At 46.1% G+C, this 21,048-nt stretch overlaps 1 protein-coding gene across 1 annotated transcript in view; it reads left to right on the plus strand.

Annotated features, from left to right (window-relative positions):
• Positions 1-21,048, plus strand: part of CACNA1G (calcium voltage-gated channel subunit alpha1 G) — a 127,926-nt gene that overhangs the window by 89,258 nt on the left and 17,620 nt on the right. The window contains 11 exon segments of the mRNA XM_035342699.1: positions 2,015-2,141; positions 5,459-5,584; positions 6,199-6,288; positions 6,834-7,026; positions 9,513-9,563; positions 15,121-15,272; positions 17,230-17,339; positions 18,392-18,525; positions 19,968-20,038; positions 20,329-20,407; positions 20,492-20,613. Of these exon segments, the coding sequence (XP_035198590.1) occupies positions 2,015-2,141; positions 5,459-5,584; positions 6,199-6,288; positions 6,834-7,026; positions 9,513-9,563; positions 15,121-15,272; positions 17,230-17,339; positions 18,392-18,525; positions 19,968-20,038; positions 20,329-20,407; positions 20,492-20,613 (1,255 nt within the window).

Below are 21,048 nucleotides of genomic sequence, written 5' to 3' on the forward strand. Positions count from 1 at the left end.
GGGCTCCACACCATTCCCTGCAGCACCTCAGCCTCGAGCTCCTTCTGCTCCCGGAGCCTTCTATAACCCCTCATCCCCCAGCTCAATTCCTAAAATACCCCAGGTCTGAGCATCAGGAAAGCTGAGGTGTCCGAAATAAGGAGCCACACCAGCTACCTGGAGGAGACACCCAGTGTGAGTAATAGAAGCATCTGCCTTTTGTGTTTCACTGGTAAGGGAGTGGATAAAAATATCACCATCTGTTTCTTTTTTAAAAGGATAATTGATGATTTACCCTTGACATTTCGAGTAAATATTTAACCAGAAAAAAAGGAAAATAATTTTTAGGTTTTCAGGATACTGTTTAAAGCCAAGAGGCTTTAAAAGAACCAGTGCCTGTGCGCTGAGCGCTGCAGTTTGCTCGAGCTGTAGGCTCTGGGACAGAAGAAGGCTCGTGCAGGCTTGGCCGTGGTCCCAACCTGGGTCAGGCAAGCACACACTCAGGCCACGCATGTCGGGCATGTGGACGTGTCCATGGGGACCTCTGCTGGGAGCACCAGAGACCAGAAAGGGGGAGAGAGGAGAAGAAATTGGATTTTCTCCAGACAACAGAACTCCAAGCTGTGCTTCAGGCGGGGCAGCTGGGTTTGGGGCCAAACGGCAGAGGCGGTGAGAAGACTTGATGGCAAAAGAGAGAATGAGGCAGAAACAAGAAGGTGGGGAAGTTTGTGGCACTTCTGAGTGCCAAGTGTTCAGAGGACCCACCAGCCTGTACCCTGAAGCACACGGGTGCTTCCTCCCATCAGGCTGACACAGCAGACAGCTATTTCTGCTCTGGGAGAGCACAGCTTCTGTGGTATCGGTACAAGCTGATTTACAGAGCTAGTGAAATGCTTAACTCCAGTTGGCATCAAGAGGGGGGAGGCGTGCAACCTCTTCAGATGCCTTTGTCCGTTCCATAGCTCTCCACCTTCATGTCTGTGATCCTGAATACGGCGTTCATCCTGCCCAGCATGGTGAGATGGCTTCTCTAATGCTCACAAGCTTTGTCCTTTCATCATAATATTGTCTTTGAGAGTATAGTACAGTTTCTCCTCTTTTATACATACATTCTAACAAGCTTCTATGGTGATGTGCTCATTATTCTCCCTCAACCTTTCCATATAACCTAATCCTCTGTTAGGAAATTCTGTGCAGTACCAGTCAGAGAGGAACTACAGAAACAAGGTTAGATTCCTGCGGTCCCACTGGTGAAGTTCCACCTGGATGACAGCACAGGTTCTGTAGCTGAGGCTGTACGGTGGGTATAAAGCTGAGACTGTGGTGGAACCAAGGGGCAGCTCAGGTCTCTGTACGCAGCAGCACTGTGGGTGCACGTACAGACACCTGCTTCATTTCTCCAGGCTGAAGCAGGGAAATCAAGAGCCTTGCCTAAAGCCACACAGGAGTGCACTCTGGGAGGACTCTGCAGTCCTGGATGTGCTACAGACATAAAGGTGTGTGTTTGCGGATGAACCAAAACAAGAGGCTGCATCCCAGGGAAGCTGTGATGAAGTCTGGAAACTAGAGAGCTCTTTGGGCCAAATAATAGGAACAGGAAAATGTCAAGCCTTGAATACATTGTAATGAGTGGCAACTAGAAGAAGTTGATCAGGAGGTGGATCAAGGATAGACAGCAGGTTAGTTTAAAATCATCATTCTGAGTTTAGAAAACATGGGGCTAGCCTGTACATCTTCCTTTCCTAGGTCCTCCTCCACTGACCTTTCTGGTCTGGCTCTTCTCACGTGGTTGCTCCCCCCTCTTCTTTCATGCAAGGCTGTATGAATAGGCAGAGATCCCTTTCCCTCAAACAGCTCAACAATCTCACAGGTTCTCCAATCAAGGTTTTGAGTTATTTGCCATTCTTAAATAAATAAATAAATAAATAAATACATATATATAATGCTATCTTTTCCACAGGTCTTCTGTTCTGGGGGGAGGCAGAACTGAGCAGATCAGGACTAACATAGGTTTTGTGCTTACTTGCCCTCGCAGGGTCATTAGTCGAGCCCAAGGACTGAAGCTGGTGGTGGAGACTCTCATGTCATCTCTAAAGCCCATTGGGAACATCGTGGTCATCTGCTGTGCCTTTTTCATAATCTTTGGGATCCTGGGAGTTCAGGTGAGTCCCTGTATGCCTTGGCACCAAGACAGAAAGTGTAGCAGGCCCCGAGTGGCTCCACAGCTAGGTATCTGTAGCAGCATGTGCCCTTTCTGAAGCCAAACCCATGGGGCTGTTCAGTTTTCCTGGGGAATTCTTCCTTCCAGCGAGGAGGAGGCAGATTTCCCATTATTGGTCAAAAACTCTCTAACGATTTAGGCCTAACAACAGTGACCAGCTACGTGCATCACTAGCTGAAGTCGCAGTGGTTACAGCCAGTTAGTGAGGTTGGCTTTGCCTCTTTCTGGCTTCGTCAAGGTCTTGCAGCCAGCTCTAGAAACGTGTGTTGGTTTTGAATGCCTCGCTCTGCTGCAGCTAACAGCCCTGAATGACTCAGACCCAAGGGCTTTTGCAGCCCTCAGTCCACACCTCAGCAGGACAGCGTGGCCTTTCCAGTGCTCTCAAAACATGATTATTCCTGACTTTCCAGTCTTGACTGTGTGTCACTTGATGTGTTGAACTTTCTTGAAGCTTCCCTATTGCATGCAGTGGTACAAAAGCCGATGTGATGACCCCCTTGGAGGCACAGAATGGGCTTTCCTAATCCTTTCCCCACCACAAGAACTTTTGCTCTGCCTCCAGCAGGACATAAATCAAGCTATTTCGCCACTTTCTTCCCCTGGCCACACCACAGAAGGTCAGGCCTAAGGCACCGCATGTACTGCCAGAAAAACTCTGCTCGGGAAACTTAAATCCCATTCCTGTTTAGTCTGTGAGATAACATGGGGACATCTCCCCTCTACCTTTCTTCTAGGTTTAAAGCAATAGGGAAATAGAAACTCTCAAGGCTGAAATCATAGGTTTGTCAACTCCACAGAGACCTTGACCTGGAGATTCATCCAGGTTCTGACAGTTTCTATAACTGTAAGCTTGCAGAAATAGAAATTTCGGAGTCTGCTTCCTGCTGGCACTGCTAGCAATCTCCTCAATTCCAGGAGTGCAGGAACCCAGGGGAAAAAGTGGCAGAGTTTCCAATGCAATCGGTTTCTCATTACCTGAGAAGAAGAGATTGTTTCATATAAATATTCTGACATAACACTTATTTCCCTCTGAAGTTGATCTGATCTGTCATGACCGGCTTTGGAAAGCAGCTCTGTTTTGCTCTGTTTTTGGAATGGTGTCTTATATAATATTTTATACTAATATACAGTTTAAATAATAAATACAGCATTGAAAATAAACAGAGGAGAAAATCGTGCCATCCATAACCATCACAGCAGCTAGATTGGCTGAGTGTTACAGCACAACAACATCCATCCATTTTACTAAACAGATTCATAAACCTAAGCATATCCCATAAAACAATATAAAACTCAGACACAGGAAAATTTATGCCAAACAACAAAACTTGCAGTATGCTCTCTGAATTTCCTCCCTGCTAATTGTGATTGCTTCCCCTAGTGACTTGCAGTCTTCTGTTAAATTGTCGTGACTATCGATGTGCTTAAGTGGTAGACACAAGCAAGACTGAGCATGTATTCAGGAAGCAAAATTCTCTGTTAATATTTATGTCTAATTAGGTGTAAGATGAGGGATGTAACTATTTATATAAAAAGACGATCTCTCAAAATTACAGTTGGTTTTCTCATGTAAATATAAGCAGAAGATCAAACTACAGTTAATTTAGTTCTTATGCTACAAAAATCTAGACTTCCAAGCTTCTAATGGTGTTTCCTCTTAGCAAGACTCTTTTTGTTGTGCCGCTTGTCCACATGTGGCTAGGCATCATCAGACAAAAGTAACAGATTGATAAACAAGCACACTCCAAAAACACTTGGTCTTTCACTTTCAGAAATGTTGGAATCCGTAGCTCCAGCTGAAGCACAGCCAGCGAGCAGCACTTTTACAAATTGGGCTTTCTGTTTCCAAACCCGGTTAGTAGCTGTGTTACTGCTCCCATCTGACGGGCATTACAGTCCAGCTCCATGAGAAATTGTATTTATAGACAATATATTAAAACAGTTGTTTACCTTCTTGCTTAATTAAAACTTTTTGATCTGTGCAGGCTATATCTCCCTCGCCTGCCTTACAAACAGATAGTGTTTCTCCATGGAAAGATCAGGGAATGCTTCTCTTCTTACATCCAGAGCTTTATGATTGCATTGAGTGGTGATTAACTTCGCATGCCTCGAGAACATCCTTCTGCCGCTGCTGATTTCTGAAGGAAACCCATGGAGTAATGTGTGGGCTTGTCTTGTTCGCTATTATTTCTTCTGATATTTGAAATGAACAACAGATCAAAAACTGTCAGCGTCTTTTCTCAGTATACCCAAGCAGTGTTTTAAGGAGCCTGGAGAGCAGGTTGCCACTTTCCCCAAAATCAGTGATAGTAATGTCAATAGCTTCTGTCAGCAAATAAAATCAGGTTTGTTGGATGTCTTGCAGGCTCTGAGCCCATCCATTCTGCTAACATCAATCACCCTGTCTGGAGCAGTCCTCCTCCCCTGCCACTTTCTGTTCTGGCTGTGGGAAGCACCAGCTCTAGAATTAAGTACACGGAGGCTTGTGTTCCTTGTGCTGGGTGTAAATCAGGAGTTAACTCCCCAGGAGCTGCATCTCTCCTGGTTTACACCAAAGGAAGCAAAGTCAGGATCAGGTACCCAGCCCCAGCTGGGCTCAGCTCCTTGGGCACTGAGCGAGGAATATTTTCAGTCCCCTGCAGGGCTGCAGAGCCCAGTGGTGGCTGGAGAACAGCACTGAAATCAGAGACAGAGCGCTGCCAGCCCTGCACACAGCAAGAGCCCAACATCAGCTGCAGCAAGTCGGCTTCCCTCCAGCGTGTCCCCTTCCGACCTGCACAAAGCGAAGCAGAGCTCAGCACTGCGCCTCTTTAGTGCCACCTGCGCGCGGCTGGCAGGGCCCCCGTTACGCCTCATTTCCCGGTGACTCCTGCAGCCAGCATCTCTGGCTGGGCTGAGCCGTCGGAGGCATCCCGCGTGTCGCGAGCAGCCGCGGAGTGGTCCCAGTGATTAGCCCAGGCTGTGCCGGAGCTGGTGACCCAGCGGCAACGGGCTTTCAGCTGGTCTCAGACCACTGAACCACACAACCTAACGCACCAGGTGGGTGTCCTAAATGGTGTGAAGTCATGCATTTGCTCATTAGGTACATATTATACAGGCTTTGCTCACAGTCAATAACCCGCACGAGCAAGGCCATTTCCCTTAGCTCATCTGTCTGCATGGGCTGTGCAGAATTCCCCATGAGAAATGCCCATCCTCTGCAGAGAAATCCTGTGGTCCGAGCCATTACCTTTCCTCTCTTCTTTATGTGTTTTGCAGCTTTTCAAAGGCAAGTTTTTTGTCTGCCAGGGGGAGGACACCAGAAACATCACAAATAAATCGGATTGTGCAGAAGCAAGCTACAAATGGGTCCGGCACAAGTATAATTTTGATAATCTCGGCCAGGTATTAATGGAACGGTAATCTGCTTCTTTGCTCCTTTACCTCCTTGACTTAAAACCTGTGCATTATTATCCCATGGGATTTTCTTACAGGGCACTACCAGTCACAGTAAATATTCAGTTCACATACACAGCATTCTGTCTCTGTAAATCCCAAAGGTGGTGTTTCCAAGCAGGCATACACTTCTTTTCAGAACAGAACAAGCACATGTGGCTTCGTGGAGTACTTAATTGCTTCACTGCTACATAACAAACCAAATATATCTTGCAGAAGGGCTTGTCTAATAGAGCCGGACACTTTCAGCCATCTCTGCGACACTGCCTTATTTTATCTGCGTGGCAGGGACTAATTAGTAAGGAGCAGTAGAAACCTGGAGGGTGGAAGTGAAGGTGCTTTTGTGTTCGACTTTGTGGTTTCCGAATTAGCACTCATTGCTGAACCGGCTGCTGACATTGATTGGGTTTAGCTGCCAGGAGAAACCTTGGTCATCAAAGTGTCCCATTATCAGCCAGGTAATGACAGTCCCCAGACAGGAAAGGGCAAAGAAGAGTAAAATGTGACAGGTAAAAAAAAGCTTTACTGCAACTGCGTGTGACTTTTTTTCTGTGCATTTCTAGGCCCTGATGTCTCTCTTTGTTCTGGCCTCCAAGGACGGGTGGGTGGATATCATGTACGATGGCCTGGACGCTGTGGGAGTTGACCAGCAGGTACGTGGTTGCCACAGGTTGCAAGCTTCAGCTCTTTTTCTGCAAAACGTTGTGGCTTGGGGGGCTTGGGGGCTGCCAGGAAGGCAGCCACATCCTGGGGTGTGCTGGGGAGCCCTTGGAAAAAATCTGGATTTGTATCCAGTCTTTTTGCTGCAGATTTTGCCACGCTGTCAGTGTAGCTAGGCCACTGCGGGAGAGCTACACCCATTGAAGAATGAAGGCTGGCCTTCTAAAGTGATTTGGGCATTTTGGGAGAAAAGAACTGCTTTGTGTAGGTACAAGTTTTCAGTGAGGGACACGATAGCTGCAAAAGATGCAACTGTCCTGCTGCTGGCAGAACGGACGTGGTTCTGTCCTCTGTGTGCTTTGTGTTTGAGCAATATTCTGTCAAAACATCTCAGAAGGCTCTAGTTTTCATGAAGAGCAGAGCACACTGACCTACTTCAAAGGGGCACCCACTTTCAAGGCTGTGGATGTAGTAGCTGTAGACATTGGCTCCCATTTTTTTGAGGTTTAGTTGATATTTGCCTTCTTCTCGTGTGCAGCCAGTCATGAACTACAACCCATGGATGCTCCTCTACTTCATCTCCTTCCTGCTGATTGTGGCCTTCTTTGTCCTCAACATGTTCGTGGGGGTCGTGGTGGAGAATTTCCACAAGTGTCGGCAGCACCAGGAGGAGGAAGAAGCCAAGAGGCGGGAGGAGAAGAGGCTTCGCCGGCTGGAGAAAAAGAGAAGGAGTAAGGAGAAACAGATGGCTGGTCGGTAGTCTTTCCACATCTTTCTGAGTCCTGCTTGACCTTCCACACAATCCCCTCCTCCCTCCCCTCCCTGCCTCGCGTCTGGTGATCATTCTTCTCCTAAAAGCATGTCCAGCTATGAAATTTGCATGAAGAAAATAGTGCTGTTTTAGGCTGAGCTAGGAGCCATGGAAGCCTTTTTAATAGCTGCGTGATTTGCAATGACCTATCCATTGGAGGTTATTTAAATTTAAAAAATAATAATAATAATCAGACCTGGAGCTTCTTGGATAGCAGAGCTCAGTGTTACACAAATAGTGACAACTGCAAAGATCAGCAGTGCCGGATGGCAACGTAAATCTTCTGGATCATGAGCACTGTTGCTGATAACTGGATTCACTATTTGGTTTATTACAGCCTTGTAATGCCACAGTGATGCTACCCGTCCCATTTATCAAACAGGTTTATTTATTGGTAGAGTAGCACCACTGCTATTCAAGAGTGTAATAAAATAATGGAGCCATCTCATTCTAGTAATGCTTAAAAACCCCTTAGAGAAACATATCAATGTATTTGCTTGAGAAATACAGATTAGAGAAAAAAAAAAAAAAAAAAGCAATTGAGGAGAGTAACTCACTAGGCAAAATGGCATTGATGCAAACTGATCCAAACGCCAAGCTCAGTGTGCAAGCTTGCAGCCCTGCCTGGAGGAGGCTTTAAACGTGAAAGGATGCTCAACCTCCACTCTGTCCAAAGTCTATCTATCTTTGTCTTTTGGTCTTTTTTTTTTCTTTCTTTAAATTTGGTTGAAAGAGGAAGGAATATGTCAGCCAGAGGTCAAGGTCAGAGGTACTTTTCTTCTTGCATGCTCTCTTGTGACTGAACTTTCTCCTTTGCCCTCCTTGTCCATGGCCTCACTTTTTTCCCTCCCCGGTCCGTCCGCCTGCTGCTCACTCCGTGTCCCCTTTCACATCTCTTCTCTATCTTTGACAGACTTCAGTACTGTTTAAGAGACTGTCTGATCAAGTGCTTGTTCTGAATGCTGGTAATATTAAGTCTGTTTTATTTTATTTTTATTATTTTTTTGAATAACCTAAGGGGTGTTTAATAGCTGTGACAGGCTTAATTGTGCAACCATGAAACACAAGCATGTCTCAGCATTTCTCGGTTCAGCACTCATGCAGCACTTTCCCATGTCTTTAAGTCCCATTAGCTTCACAGGTTTTGTAACCGATAGGATTATTCACACCAGCCTCTGGACATCAAACTTTGCTTTATGCTGAGAGCCTGGCTTCCTCGACGCTCAGTGGAAAGACGAAGGCTTCCCTCAAGAGCGCTGGAGGACACTTTAGACTGTTCTCAGTTAAGTGGGATCCAGGTAGAAGGAATTGGTTTTCACACCAAGGAAATGCCTAGAAAGCACTTATGGTCAGTCCAAGTTCCCAAACACGGTTTCAGGCTGGTGGTTTAGAAAATGCTTTTAAATGGTGAATAGAAAGATCCCTATTTAAAGTTGCAGTTTTGAAAGGCAGACGTAGAAGAAAAATAGATGTTTAGTTATTATTAATGACCTTATTTATAATGCTAGAGGAACTAGATGAAAAGATGTAAGTCTGGGCAATTTCCCAGCGGGAAGAAATCACAAACCATCCTTGGAGATGTAGTTATTCATTCTGTCCTATGAAATGTCTAATTAAAGAGGCAATAAACAGCTATTTTACTGAGGATCAAATATTGCTGAGTATTCAATCGCCATAAAAACCTTTGAAGAGCAAAGCCCTCCAAATCGCTTCAGAACAGTTTTCCCAATTCACGTCCAGCAAAATGCTGTTTTTAATTGACCGTGTCTGGCTTTGCCCTCGAAGACAGCAGATGTCACAGCTTAGCTTCGTTCTGCATGGTGGGAACTTGCAGCCGATACTGAGATGAGGCTTTGGTTGTGCCAGCAACTGCATGGGGGCTCCTTCTAGCAGGGCTTCCTGAGCGTCCCCGAATCCACCTACAGATGTCTATTTTTCATGTAGCCAGATGTAGACATCTAACAGTTGTTTTTCTTCATAGACTTTTCAAATGCAGTTACCCAGTCTGAAAAGCAGAGGAGCGTGTGGGATCCTGGTTGGTGAGGTGTAGGCAAGTGCAGGAGTGGTTGCTGTAAGGTGCGCTGGCCCAGCAGGACGCGTGCCCCACCTCAGGTACAAAGTCTGTCCTCCAGGAGCGTCTCCTCCTCCACCACCACCAAGCCAGGGCATTCTCAGGGATCTCTTGGGCTTCCACCTGTGTACGCGGGAAAAGCACAAGAGCCCTTCAGTGTTCATGATGAGCCTGTGTGCCCGAGCCCACCCTCCATGGGACGCGAGGAGAGGATCCGCAAGGAGATGCTCGCGGTAGAGGCAGTGGAGAGCTCGAGAGCCATAGGAACCTCTCAAGGGGAAGGGAAGTCTTGCCGCGTGTCCTGCCGGATGATTAATGCCGTTTCGTTCTTTTAGATCTAATGCTGGATGATGTATTAATGGAGAGCACAGCCAGTGCAGTGCAAGGTACTGGGAAGTCGTCACGTCTCGTCCCACTTGAATGGCAGTGCTGTGTAACTAACGGCTGGCCACGCTGCTGTGAGGCATCCCACTAAACTGTGTGTGTGGTGCAAAGCTCGTTTGCTTACTTCATGGCACATGCGTCTCATTCTGACCTGCAGGTCTGCAGACCTGGCTCAGGACTGACACTTGCAAATCCTTAATTTATCCCTTGATCACGTTATGTTTTTCAGTCATTATTTTTTTCTGGTTTTCGTTAAAGCACTGTCAGACTTTTCATAGCTCTTTTTTTTTTTTGATTTTTGTTTTGTTTTGTTTCAGAGAATAATGTCTGGACTATCAAAGGGGTCCTTTATTGTTTATGCTAGCTTTCCAACCACAGGCTGAGGAGTCTCTGAATAACTTGCAGGAGTGTCCCTGGAAGGCGGGCAGTCTCGCTTAGGGAGATCGTTTCGTTATTTCGCCAGCCCTCGCTCCTTGCTCCACAAAGGCTGTGCAGCAGGGAGGCACAGTATTTTTCAGCGGGGTAAAATCCAGGGTAGTGCAGATCTGCCCCACACCAGCCCTCAGCAGGGACATGGGTTTATCTGTAGTGCTGCCAAACTGGTAAATTCTTCATCCTGATAGAGAGCTGCTCCACCCATGAGGCATCTTGTAAGTTAAAAGGAATAAAGATGCCACCTCGTATCCTCTCCAGGCCCTGCAGGGATGGGGCAGCTCTGCTGGAACCCGCTTGGGGTCTGTGCTAACCACCCCGACCCGCTGCTCGCTGGCGTCAACCTGTCCCCTTTTATTTTTAGAATAAGCTTTGATCTGACAAGCATTTTGTTTAATTCATAACTTAAGAATATTAGCCTGAATAATTAAAGAGGCGCCAATGTAGAAACAAATATAGCTGTAATTTTCGACAAAAATAATATGCTGGGAAAATTGTGCTGTTAAAACTCTCACCTGTGAAAAGTCTCCCACTGCCTGAGCTGGGAGCAGGGCTCCATCCATCTGTCACACGCTGCAGGGAGTTTTGATTAAATAGAAATCGCAGGTGAGGGCGATTGGCTTTGGCTGTGGAGGATAACTCAGGGGGACAGAGGTTCCCATCCTTATATTTCTGTGCCCTTTGGAAGTTATCACAACATGCTTTCATAAACCCTGAATCTCCTTCCCATTGCCATTTCAGGTACTTTTATTTCTTTGCCTTCAATCTTGCTTTTCTTGTTGGTCTCCTGTCTTCTGTGAAACTGGCCACCGGCCCTCAGGGCAGCACCGGGGGTTGCCCTTGGCTTGGGGGCTTCTTTGTTTGTTCTTTCTGTCTGGTTGTGACTCCTCTTCTAGTCATACAGAGTTACGTCAAGCATGTTTTATGGTATTTTATTTTATTTTTAAGGCATTGAATTCATTCCAAACCCCTCTGTTATCCTGTGCAGACTCAGAAAGAGTTCTGGAGTCTGCCTTTAAAAAGCGTGCGATTGTCAGGTCTGTGCTTTGTGTTGCCTTTTGTTGCCTTTTCTTTGGATCCCATCTCGGTGAATACGCCACGCTGCTCTTCAGGCGCTGGCGTGAGCGCGTGGAAAGATTTCTTTCTGAACCCGACTGCTGGAGACGTTAGGGAATCGAACCTGGGTGCCGTAGATGAACCTCCTGGGGTGGGTTCAGTGGGAAACCTGAAGTTGTGACCCCAGCACTTCCACACATCTCTGCAGTTACAAAGGGCTGCCTTTCTCTTTATGTGAAGATAAGATGGGGAATTGTGTGCGTGCGCTGCTGCCTGGTGCGTAGTGAGAGATTACAGTTTTATTTTTTCCTTTTTTTTCCCCCGAAGTCTACATTCTGTCACAACTGGAAACTTCACAGTGGAAATAATTTATCATTTTCCATTTTTCTTTTCCTTTTTTTTTTTTTTTTTTTTTTTTATAAATCCATTCAGTACAATAAAAGCCAAGTAAAATGCTGTGTTTAAATAATAATAATAATAAAAGTTCCTTCAGTGCAAACTACTTTTTAACCTAATAATGTTCTTGATACAGTTTGTAAATCCGGCTGCGTCATGGGCTCATTGCTCACGGCCTTGCTGCCGCCCTCCAGATATACTCAGAGCTGCAAAGGAGTTAATTCCCTTATTATAGAAGGAGGAAAAAGCCAGAGGAGACTGTAATGGAATTGTCCCACTCTCGTGAATTCCAATTTCCCGTGCCCACGCAGCTCCGGCTGCAAAGCCACTTCGGGGAAAGTGGCAATTTCTTTCTTGACAGAGCTATATTGGGAGGCGGCTCTGCTCCAGCAGTGGCACCATCCGTTTTGGAGCCACACGCTCAGCTTGGGGAGGGCCGAGCAGGGGTAGGAATGGGGAAGGTTTGTTGTGCAGCAGCAATAGTCGCTGCCTTAGCTAAGGGCTAGCAGCGGGGAGCATCAGCCTCGGGTTTTACCGGGGAGTGAGGGAGCAGCACAGCGAGATGCTGGGGTAGCCCAGGATCCAGGCTGGCGCAGCCCTCGGCAAGCATTGCCCACAGTCATAATCCCATGGGACGATGCAAAGAGGAGCAGGGAAAGTCTGCTTGGGAAACAAGTCAAGCTGAGACCCCATAAGAACGATTAGCTAACAGTGGGCGCCACTGTGACAGGCATCTGCCCCATAGAGCCCATTTCCAAGGAGGGGGAGGGCTCTCTGGACCAAAAATCTCTGCAAAATCACCTTCCTACCTGGGCCAGGAGGAAATTGCTTGGGATCCGCTCTCTGAGCTGGTTTTCTTCAGTGTACCTCCATCTAAATCCGAGACACTTCTCTCGCCCCCACACCTGGCCTCCAGCCACAGTGAAGCAGCTTGATTTACATCCTGTTTACCAGCCTGATGTTTCGTAGTGGGCTTTTGCTGTATTTCCCCATCTTCTCACATTCTCATTCTGCCAATTCTTCTTTCTTTTGTTTGTTTGCTCTCCTACTCTTTTCTTTAATGCCATGTGTGCCGGGAAGCCAGTTAACCTTTCCAGTAATAACCAAGACTAACCCAGAGCTCTTGTTGTTCTTGACACAGTGTATTGTAACAGTACAGTAATGTGGTGTTGTGTTAGTTGTGAAGTTCACCACCTGGAGTTTAACAGATGTCTGTATTTCCCAAGATGTTGGTATTGTTTAGATCTTTATTGCAATAATTATGAAGGATACTGTGTGATAGGGGGCAGGGGCTTTGCACCTGGATAATTACAGATGAACAATACCCAATTTATGTGCAGAAATGCACAAGTCATCTTAAATAAATGGTGTTTATACAACATCAAGAAAAGCAGTTCATCTGTCCAGAAAGTTCCCTGCCTACCTGGGCACAGTAGCTGTTTGTCCGCGGTGCTCGGACGGCATGCTCTTCTGTGTGTGCATCATCTCGAGGTAATTTCTGTATGCACTAATATGCATGGCCAGCATGTGGAGAACAGTGAAGTGAGTGGCGGTATGATTTATAAACAGGGTTGACAAATCCCCTCCTAACAAAGTTAATGGTGAAGGACAAAGCATTTAACGATGGTAATTTTCTAAGGCTGCATCCACCACTGCAGCAGCCAGAGACGTTTGGTTCTGGAAACCTTGGGGATGCGCTGGGAAAGGCGACAAGGAGCTTTGGTGTTTGGGAGAGGGGAGAAGCCTTTGCAGATAGATGAGCAATTAGCAACCCTGCTTATAAGGTCACGCACTAACTAATCCAGGTGCAGGATCCCTGCACAGGAGACATTTTAGAAACTCTCTAAATCCTCTCTCTGTTCTAACAGCGTCGGTGCTATTCTGTAGGATTTGGAATTACCTGTCAATCAAAGCTAAGAAAATTTGAATTCCAGTGTAATTATTCATACGTAAATCCACTGCAAGAAAAGGCAGAAACATTGACATTTTTCTCTTTGAATGTAAATTATACATAAATGTAGAAGAAGTAAGTGATCCAATTACTATGGTGTTTCTTTCTGCAATGATAAGTTGGTTCATAAAAATAGGTCCTGTTCCTAACTTAATTGTATTCAAACATTTTAGTTAATTTGCTACTCATAATTTAGCATAATGTGATCGAGATATCTTGACTTTATGGAGATTTATGCAGATTTTGAGATATCTGACAAAGTCTTATGAGTGAGTCAGCAGCTACCAGTCTGCTTTTGTGTAAGCACTCAATAGATTCAGCATGAAAATTCATTTTACAGACCTTTTCATCGATATCGTGCTTTAGCACTCCGGTACAGATCACCTAAGCACAGTGCAGATCAGAAAGTGAATATTAATACTGCCTTTTATGTGATGACACCGAGGCAGAATTTTGGATGTTCCAAACCCCTACAGAATAAAACTGCTAAATGATTTGTCTCTCTGGTCCCTGGGCTGTAGGGGAAAAGCCTGTCTCTACAGAAGAAAACAAAACTTCTCAGATTTTCAGGATCCTGTTATGAAGCAGGGAGCGCATGAAACCATTAAATCTATGGTTTTTATTGCAATGTTATTGACTATTGACAAAGTAAATTCTATTTCCAGGCAAAACTTAATCTTCTAAAATCAGTTTTCCCTGAAGGCAACCCAAACCTGGGCTTCACGGATTGCTTTGGCCTGAATTTTTGCTCAGAGTAATGTATCAAACTGTACATTTGCTCAGCAGCACGAAATATCAAGCCGTGTAATTCTTACAGCTCAATAATTTTCATAACCAGTTGATCATCTAATTAGAAGAGTAATATTACACTCTGACATATTCAAGACAGTCCTTTCCACTTCAATCTGCATTATAATGCCTTCTTGAAAATTGTACTGAATTATATACTCAGCCTTGGCATTTTCTCATTAGAGATTAGGTGAGTAAATGAGTTTATCTCTAGGAACATTCGAGGTCTAAAGAGCATGTCATCCCTGCAGCAGCCCAACCTGGGAATGAGTTGAACAGTGAAATCTGTACTTTGATAATCTTGTATAAATGGAGGGTCGTTATTTTCTAATCACTAAGGCTGACTGATCAGTTTTCGTTGGTATTTTTATGGACCATTTTTCAGCCCTCTGACAGCCAAAGTGTCGAATTTTGTTCTCTCCACAGTTTATTGCAAAGAACATAATAGGACTGAATTACTTCTTTTTCAAAGACCACCGCTGAATGCCCTGTATTTTTAAGCCATTGTTACTAAAATCTGTCCCCAAAATCTGACCTCTAATTGGGCTTTCGGATACTTTGGGGACTTTCTAAGCTCAGTAGCTAAAAAAAATAAATGTTGCTTTAATTTAAATTTTGTTGAAATTTCCCTACGATGAAAGCATTCCTTAGCACCACAGTAATCCCAGCTCACCTCATCCCTGATGCCATAAGGCTGAGTATAGCGCATGTCCCACTGAAGACATTTAATGGATGTAAGATGACGGGAACCCTGCTGTGTATTAAAAATGGTAACATGCCAGCAAGGGAGGGCGAAAAAAGAAAAAGACAGCATGTTGCTGTAATCGGTGTAGAATTTATCATCTTTGGAGTCTGGAAAGTGAGGGCGCATTGACTTGAGCAAAACGCAGAGAAATGACTTGACGTGCCTCTCCGCTCTCCTCCTCCCGCTGCAGAAGCACAGTGCAAGCCCTACTATTCGGATTACTCCCGCTTCCGCCTCCTGATCCACCAGATGTGCACGAGCCATTATCTGGATTTGTTCATCACAGGCGTCATCGGCCTCAACGTGATCACCATGGCCATGGAGCACTACCAGCAGCCAAAGGTACCGGGCCGGAGGGGGACAAAGAAGGGGGAAACACGCTCAGCCGCAGTGGGATGAGGTCGGTGGGCACAGTTACGGCCACTTTTGCTGTTTGACCTCAGGGCCCTGTTCACTAAGCCCAAAGTGTCCCTTGTCACCACTGCACGTACCCGTCCTACATCTGGCTTCCAGCTCAGACCATGGCCATCAGTACTAGGAGCCTGTTGCACCTCTCCCTTCTAGTTAAGTGCAAGCTGACTGCTCTGAAAATGTGGACGGGAGCATGTTTGTATCATTAGCTAGAAGAGATCATCACTGAAGTCTTCCATTTGACTTAACATTCCCACAAATGAAGGAGAAAAATTGCACTTGTGAAATCTTTTTGAAATGTTTCCCCCAAATCCCCAAAGTCCTGTAGGGCCTAATTTTCACAGGTACTGCGTTCCATGCCGGTCCTTTAAATACATTTTAATATATTAGTGTGCTAAGCTCCTGAGTCTTGGTCATATCCTGAAAATAAAAACAGCCTGTCCTGAGATGTCAAGTCTCTTGTGCGTAAGAATGAAATGGAAATAGATGCCTTTGCCATATAACGTGTACTTATTTTTATTAGCCACTTTCAGAATGAATAAATAAGCACACAATAGGAAGAAATATTCTTTAAGACCAGACAGAGCTTGAATACTTAATGTAAAAAAAAAAAAAGACCTTCAAGTGAGGGGAAAAATATCCTCCAACCTATCATAAAAAAGCCAGAAAGTGAAAGGGCACAAGCCCAATTTATTTCTTGTGTTCAGGTCACCTTTAAATACCCTGGAAGGCTCATTGCATGATTCAGTCATTTGGTGATGAAAAAGGTTGTTGGCTATGGAGCTCGTATTGGAATAGCTGGAGGGCCTGCATCTTACCGCAGTCATTTTGCAGCTACGTTTTCTCTTGTATTATAAAAATGTTGGGCAGGCTTTTGTTTTTAATTTTCTTTAGGAAAATAACATTTTGTCTCTAAGCCTCTGGTATGCAGCATCTGGGTAATAACTTCAAACTTGGTCTGTGTTGAGATGACAGCACGGGTAGGGCCACGCACATGTTTGAGGGCCTTGCTGAATCAGGGCCCCATGGTCACTCTGGGCTGGGAAACTGATAGTGAGGATCCCGCAGATATTTAAGAGGTTAAGTGTACCAAGAAGCTGTGTACCCAAACTAACAATTTCTTGGCATGTTGGTGATTAGATACTTAAGAGGCCATGCAGGATGCTGCTACTGCAGTGCTCCTTTGCAGGCATGGTTTCTGGGATGAAATCAGCTCCGATGGAGGTCCTGGTGGTGCAAGAGCTGCCCCAGCCAGGAGGCACCTGGAGTTATGGGCCAGACTGGGACACCTGCAGAGGAAAGGGTGGCAGAGGAAAACCCAGGCCGCTCGGTCCTGCTGGCATGCTGTCCCGATGCCCTGCTCCTTGCCAAAAGCGCAAGGTGAGGAGTAAAGGACAGGCTGTCACCAAGCAGCCATTTGGCCAAGGGCTCGTGCAAACTCAGCCAGCCCTCAGCTCCCGCAGCAGCACACAAACAAGCATGTGGGATGAAATTCAGCTTTCTGCAGAGAGCACAAGGATTTTGCACTGCTGACAGCTGCAAATGCAGCAGTTCCTATCACTTACCCAAGTGATCTCAGCCAGGACTGCGTTCCTGCCAGCAGCAGGCAGGTCCCTGTGGGCTTTGAGTCATGCCTTGGGTTGTTAATATCGCCCAATTCCGCAAATTATGTTGGGTGGACCAGGCAGAAATGGCATCTGTGCACTCCCTGGGGTACTGGGACTTTTCTCTGGGACATTTCTCATCCTGTGAGAGGCCACAGTTGGAGCCTTTTGTCTGTAGTTAGGAATTGAGGAGCTGTGGTGAAAGCAGGAGAGGGCAGGTCTGAGGGCAGCACAGCCCCTCTGCAGAGCTGGCATCTAACTGCCGTGCTGTGTCCACATCCCAGGTTCTCGATGAAGCCCTGAAGATTTGCAATTACATCTTCACCGTTATCTTTGTCCTGGAGTCTGTTTTCAAGCTTATCGCCTTCGGGTTTCGTCGCTTCTTCCAAGACAGGTAACTGAAGCTACATGTTGACCGCAAGGGCGGCTGCAGGTTTTTGGAGACAGCTGCCCAAATTCAGCATCAGACCCCCGAACTCTTCCCAGTGATAGCATCTAACACGTGGGAATGCTTTTTGGTGTGGCTGGTGGAAACCAGGGTAGGCGGACAGTTAGGATGTGAGTTGGAGACAGGATCGTGCATGTGAAGGAGAGTGACTTGCACCGATTTGGTGGGTGGACAAAATTGGAGCAAGTCACTCACTGACTGTCTGGTTCCCTTCTCACACCGACTGCGTGTCCACAGAATCGTGAGGACTGAGTGAAGTGGCAGAATTTGTGCCAAGGGAGAGACTCTGTTCCTGAGCAGAAATCAAAGAGCAAAAGGACCTCTTTTTGTGTAGGTGCTGAGCAGCAGATGAGATGGCTGCTTTCTCTAAATTTCCACTCTCGTATTTCACAAATAAATATTTTATGCCATTGGTAAATCTTTCTCCTCCCATTTTCACCTCCTTCAAGGTCAATACCAAGAGCCCTGGCATTGAGCTGGACGTGACGTGAATCATTCAGCAGCCGGGGGCATGGTTTCACACGTCTCCCCCCCATTTCGGCTCTCTGTGCTGGGATTACGTCTCTGTCTGACCCAGCAGGAATCTGTGGTGTCTTTCCTTCACCCGGTGTGATTTTTGTTCCGAGGACTGGGCACGGGCTTCACCTCTTTCTGGGGTAAAGCTCACGCCGAGGTCCACGAGTGCCATGTCTGGAAGGGGCCGACAGAGGCTGCAGCATCTCCCCTGAGCTCTGCAGCCTCTGGGTAGAAAACTGCCCTGCTTTGTTTCTGTTTCCCTTCAGTCGAGAATAACGTTGGCTGTTAGCTGATTTTATAACAAGCTGCATTAGTTATAATGATTTCATAACATAACTGCTTTTGTATAATACCCTCAGAAAAATGCTGCAGATTCATTTGAGTGCAAGAACCATTGAAATGACTGGAATTCATGTGAAACAAGCTGCCTCCTGTTGCCAGCTTCTTAGTAGATGTTAAACTTCATTTTGTGTTGTCTCCAGATGGAACCAATTAGATCTGGCAATTGTGCTGCTGTCTATCATGGGTATCACTTTGGAAGAGATTGAGGTGAATGCTTCGCTACCAATTAACCCCACTATTATCCGAATCATGAGGGTTCTCAGGATTGCTCGAGGTGAGACAAATTAAGCAGAACTGGCTTGTGTTTGAGGTTGCAGGGTCCCCTCCAGGAGAGAGTTAAGCATTGGGAAACAGTTCTGGGGCACATCCCCATCGCAGTGTGCATAGCTCTGGCATCAACAGTCTGTAAACAAATAAAAGAACAATGGGGGAAAATACTTGCAAGGAGCCAAAAAGCTGAGCCAACTGACCATGTGTTTCTATCTTAAGAGGACTTGAAGACTGAGAGCTTAGAAATAAAGGACAAATAGCTGTGGCTGTAACTCCCAGAGATGTACCTGGGAAATTATGCCAGTCAAGTCAAACTCGTCTCTGACGGGGATTACAGAACACAAGCTTGGGTACATTGGCTTTAAAAGACAAGCATCTAATAAATTTAATTTCCCGTGGGACTTTGCATCTCACCACATTGTGACAAAACATGCCTCATCACTCTGCATCCATCTGTCCCCTCAGAACTGTAATGACACGTACCCGAGTTGTGAAGCCAGCTTCCTTAGGGCCGGATTTTTCACAACAGGGACGTCTCAGGTCCAAACGATGGAGAGGCAAAATGTGAGTGCTCAGGCCCTTAATAAAGTGCTCCCAGGCTTTCCTGAAGGGCAATGTTGTGCTCTGAGGCATAATTGCTATGATTGCAGTCCTCATCTAAGCAATGAAAGAAGAAATGAAATGCTGTTGTGTCTCAAGGGAGAAAAAAGTGTTTTTCCTGTGCATTGGATCCCTTTCAGAATTAAAAATATAAGCAGTTTCCAACTGGATATGCAGCCTTCTGGAAGAGATGTGTAAATCAGTTCCTCAGTGAATCATATATGAAAGTGGGTAGCCTATGGAAGTGGGAAAGTAGCCCCAGAGCTGGGAAAGCAACTGCTCACAGTGCAGGGGAAGAAAGAGATGGGTCCAACAGAGATGACGTGGGGAAAGGATATTCTCTGACATGTATTTTGTTAGATTCAAAACCCAAGCTGGAAGTACACCTGGTGTGCAAAGTGGTAAAAGAGGCCAGCGAAGGATGCAGCTCCCCCCCCCCCCCAGCTGTTAGCTTTAAAGTAGAATTGGAAGGGAACGCGTGTATAGCTTTTAAACCTCATTATTTCACTCAGTAGCTGGAGCCAGCATCAGGTGAAACGGCTGCTCCTGCGTTCCTGGGTAGGTGTCAAATTGTCCATCTCAGCGAGAGGGAAAGGAAAAGCCAGGCAGAACAACAGTGCTTTCTCCAGGTCTCGGGATAGGTGATGCTGCTGCTCGCAGGAGTTCAATAGTATCCAAGCAACCAGGAGCGATGCCAAAGGGCCAGGAGCTGTAGTGGCTAATGGAGAACACTTGCCATCATTTCACATTTCTCCTCCTATAAACCTGTGGCTCCTGTGAGGGGGGCTGAGTTTGTGCCTCCATACTAATGCTGCCGTTACCATATTACAACCGTGTTTTCTGCAGTGTTGAAGTTGCTGAAGATGGCTGTAGGGATGAGAGCCCTGCTGGACACCGTGATGCAAGCGCTGCCTCAGGTAACCCACTGCCACAGCACACCAGATCTCCTCTGGCCCACAGCTGATTTCTTATTGCGGAGGAATGCTAATCATTTTATCTCTACTGTCATTAGAGACTCACATTTCCCTTCCGAAGCACAGTCTGAGATACAGTCCTCACATTGAGGTCATTTTTCCCCTGAAGCAATTTAAGTTTTGGATTAAAGAATACAGCAAGAAACAGGTCTGGAACAAAAAAATCAATGAATGTTCTTATTTTTTTTTTTTTTTTTTTTTTTTTTCCCCCCCATTTCTTTTTCTCTTTCCAGGTGGGGAATCTGGGTCTTCTCTTCATGTTGTTGTTTTTCATATTTGCAGCTCTTGGAGTGGAGCTCTTTGGAGACCTCGGTGAGTGCTGCCCTGCGCCGCGCTGGCAGAAGCGGGTGGGCATGGGGGTGAGCGGGGGTCTCACTGCCGCGCTTGGTCCCACAGAGTGCGACGACACGCACCCCTGCGAGGGGCTGGGGAGGCACGCCACCTTCCGAAACTTCGGGATGGCCTTCCTCACTCTCTTCCGGGTATCCACGGGGGACAACTGGAATGGGATAATGAAGGTAAGAGACCCACGGCAAGCAGCATTCCCTGTCACTGCTCTTGCATCCCAAAGCCAGCTGGTCTGTTCGGTTTGGCCCCGGGCAAGGTCTCCAATGGTCCTGATCCCTGCTGCTCAGCAGTGCGATGCCTGTGGTTATGCTGTGGTTGCAGGCTTCTGAACACCCCATATTTTCCCTTTTTTAACCCTGAGAGAGCACCTTGGAAAGACAGGAAAAAAATAAAGGGACGCATCTCTCAAGTAGCATGAGTTCAGTTCAGTAACATGGATTAGTTTTGATTTTTTTTCCTTAAGTCTCCAATTACTATTGCTTTTTTTGTGGTTTCTGGTTTTGTGTGTTGGTTTTATTGTTGTTTTCTGAGAAAACCCATGTTTCTGGGAGAGAGTCTGTCTTAAGGGACAGCTCTAAAGTCAAGTCACTGTGAAGAAACCTGCT

The sequence above is a fragment of the Oxyura jamaicensis genome, chromosome 18 (assembly GCF_011077185.1).
Source record: "Oxyura jamaicensis isolate SHBP4307 breed ruddy duck chromosome 18, BPBGC_Ojam_1.0, whole genome shotgun sequence".
In the NCBI taxonomy this organism is placed as follows: Eukaryota; Metazoa; Chordata; class Aves; order Anseriformes; family Anatidae; genus Oxyura; species Oxyura jamaicensis.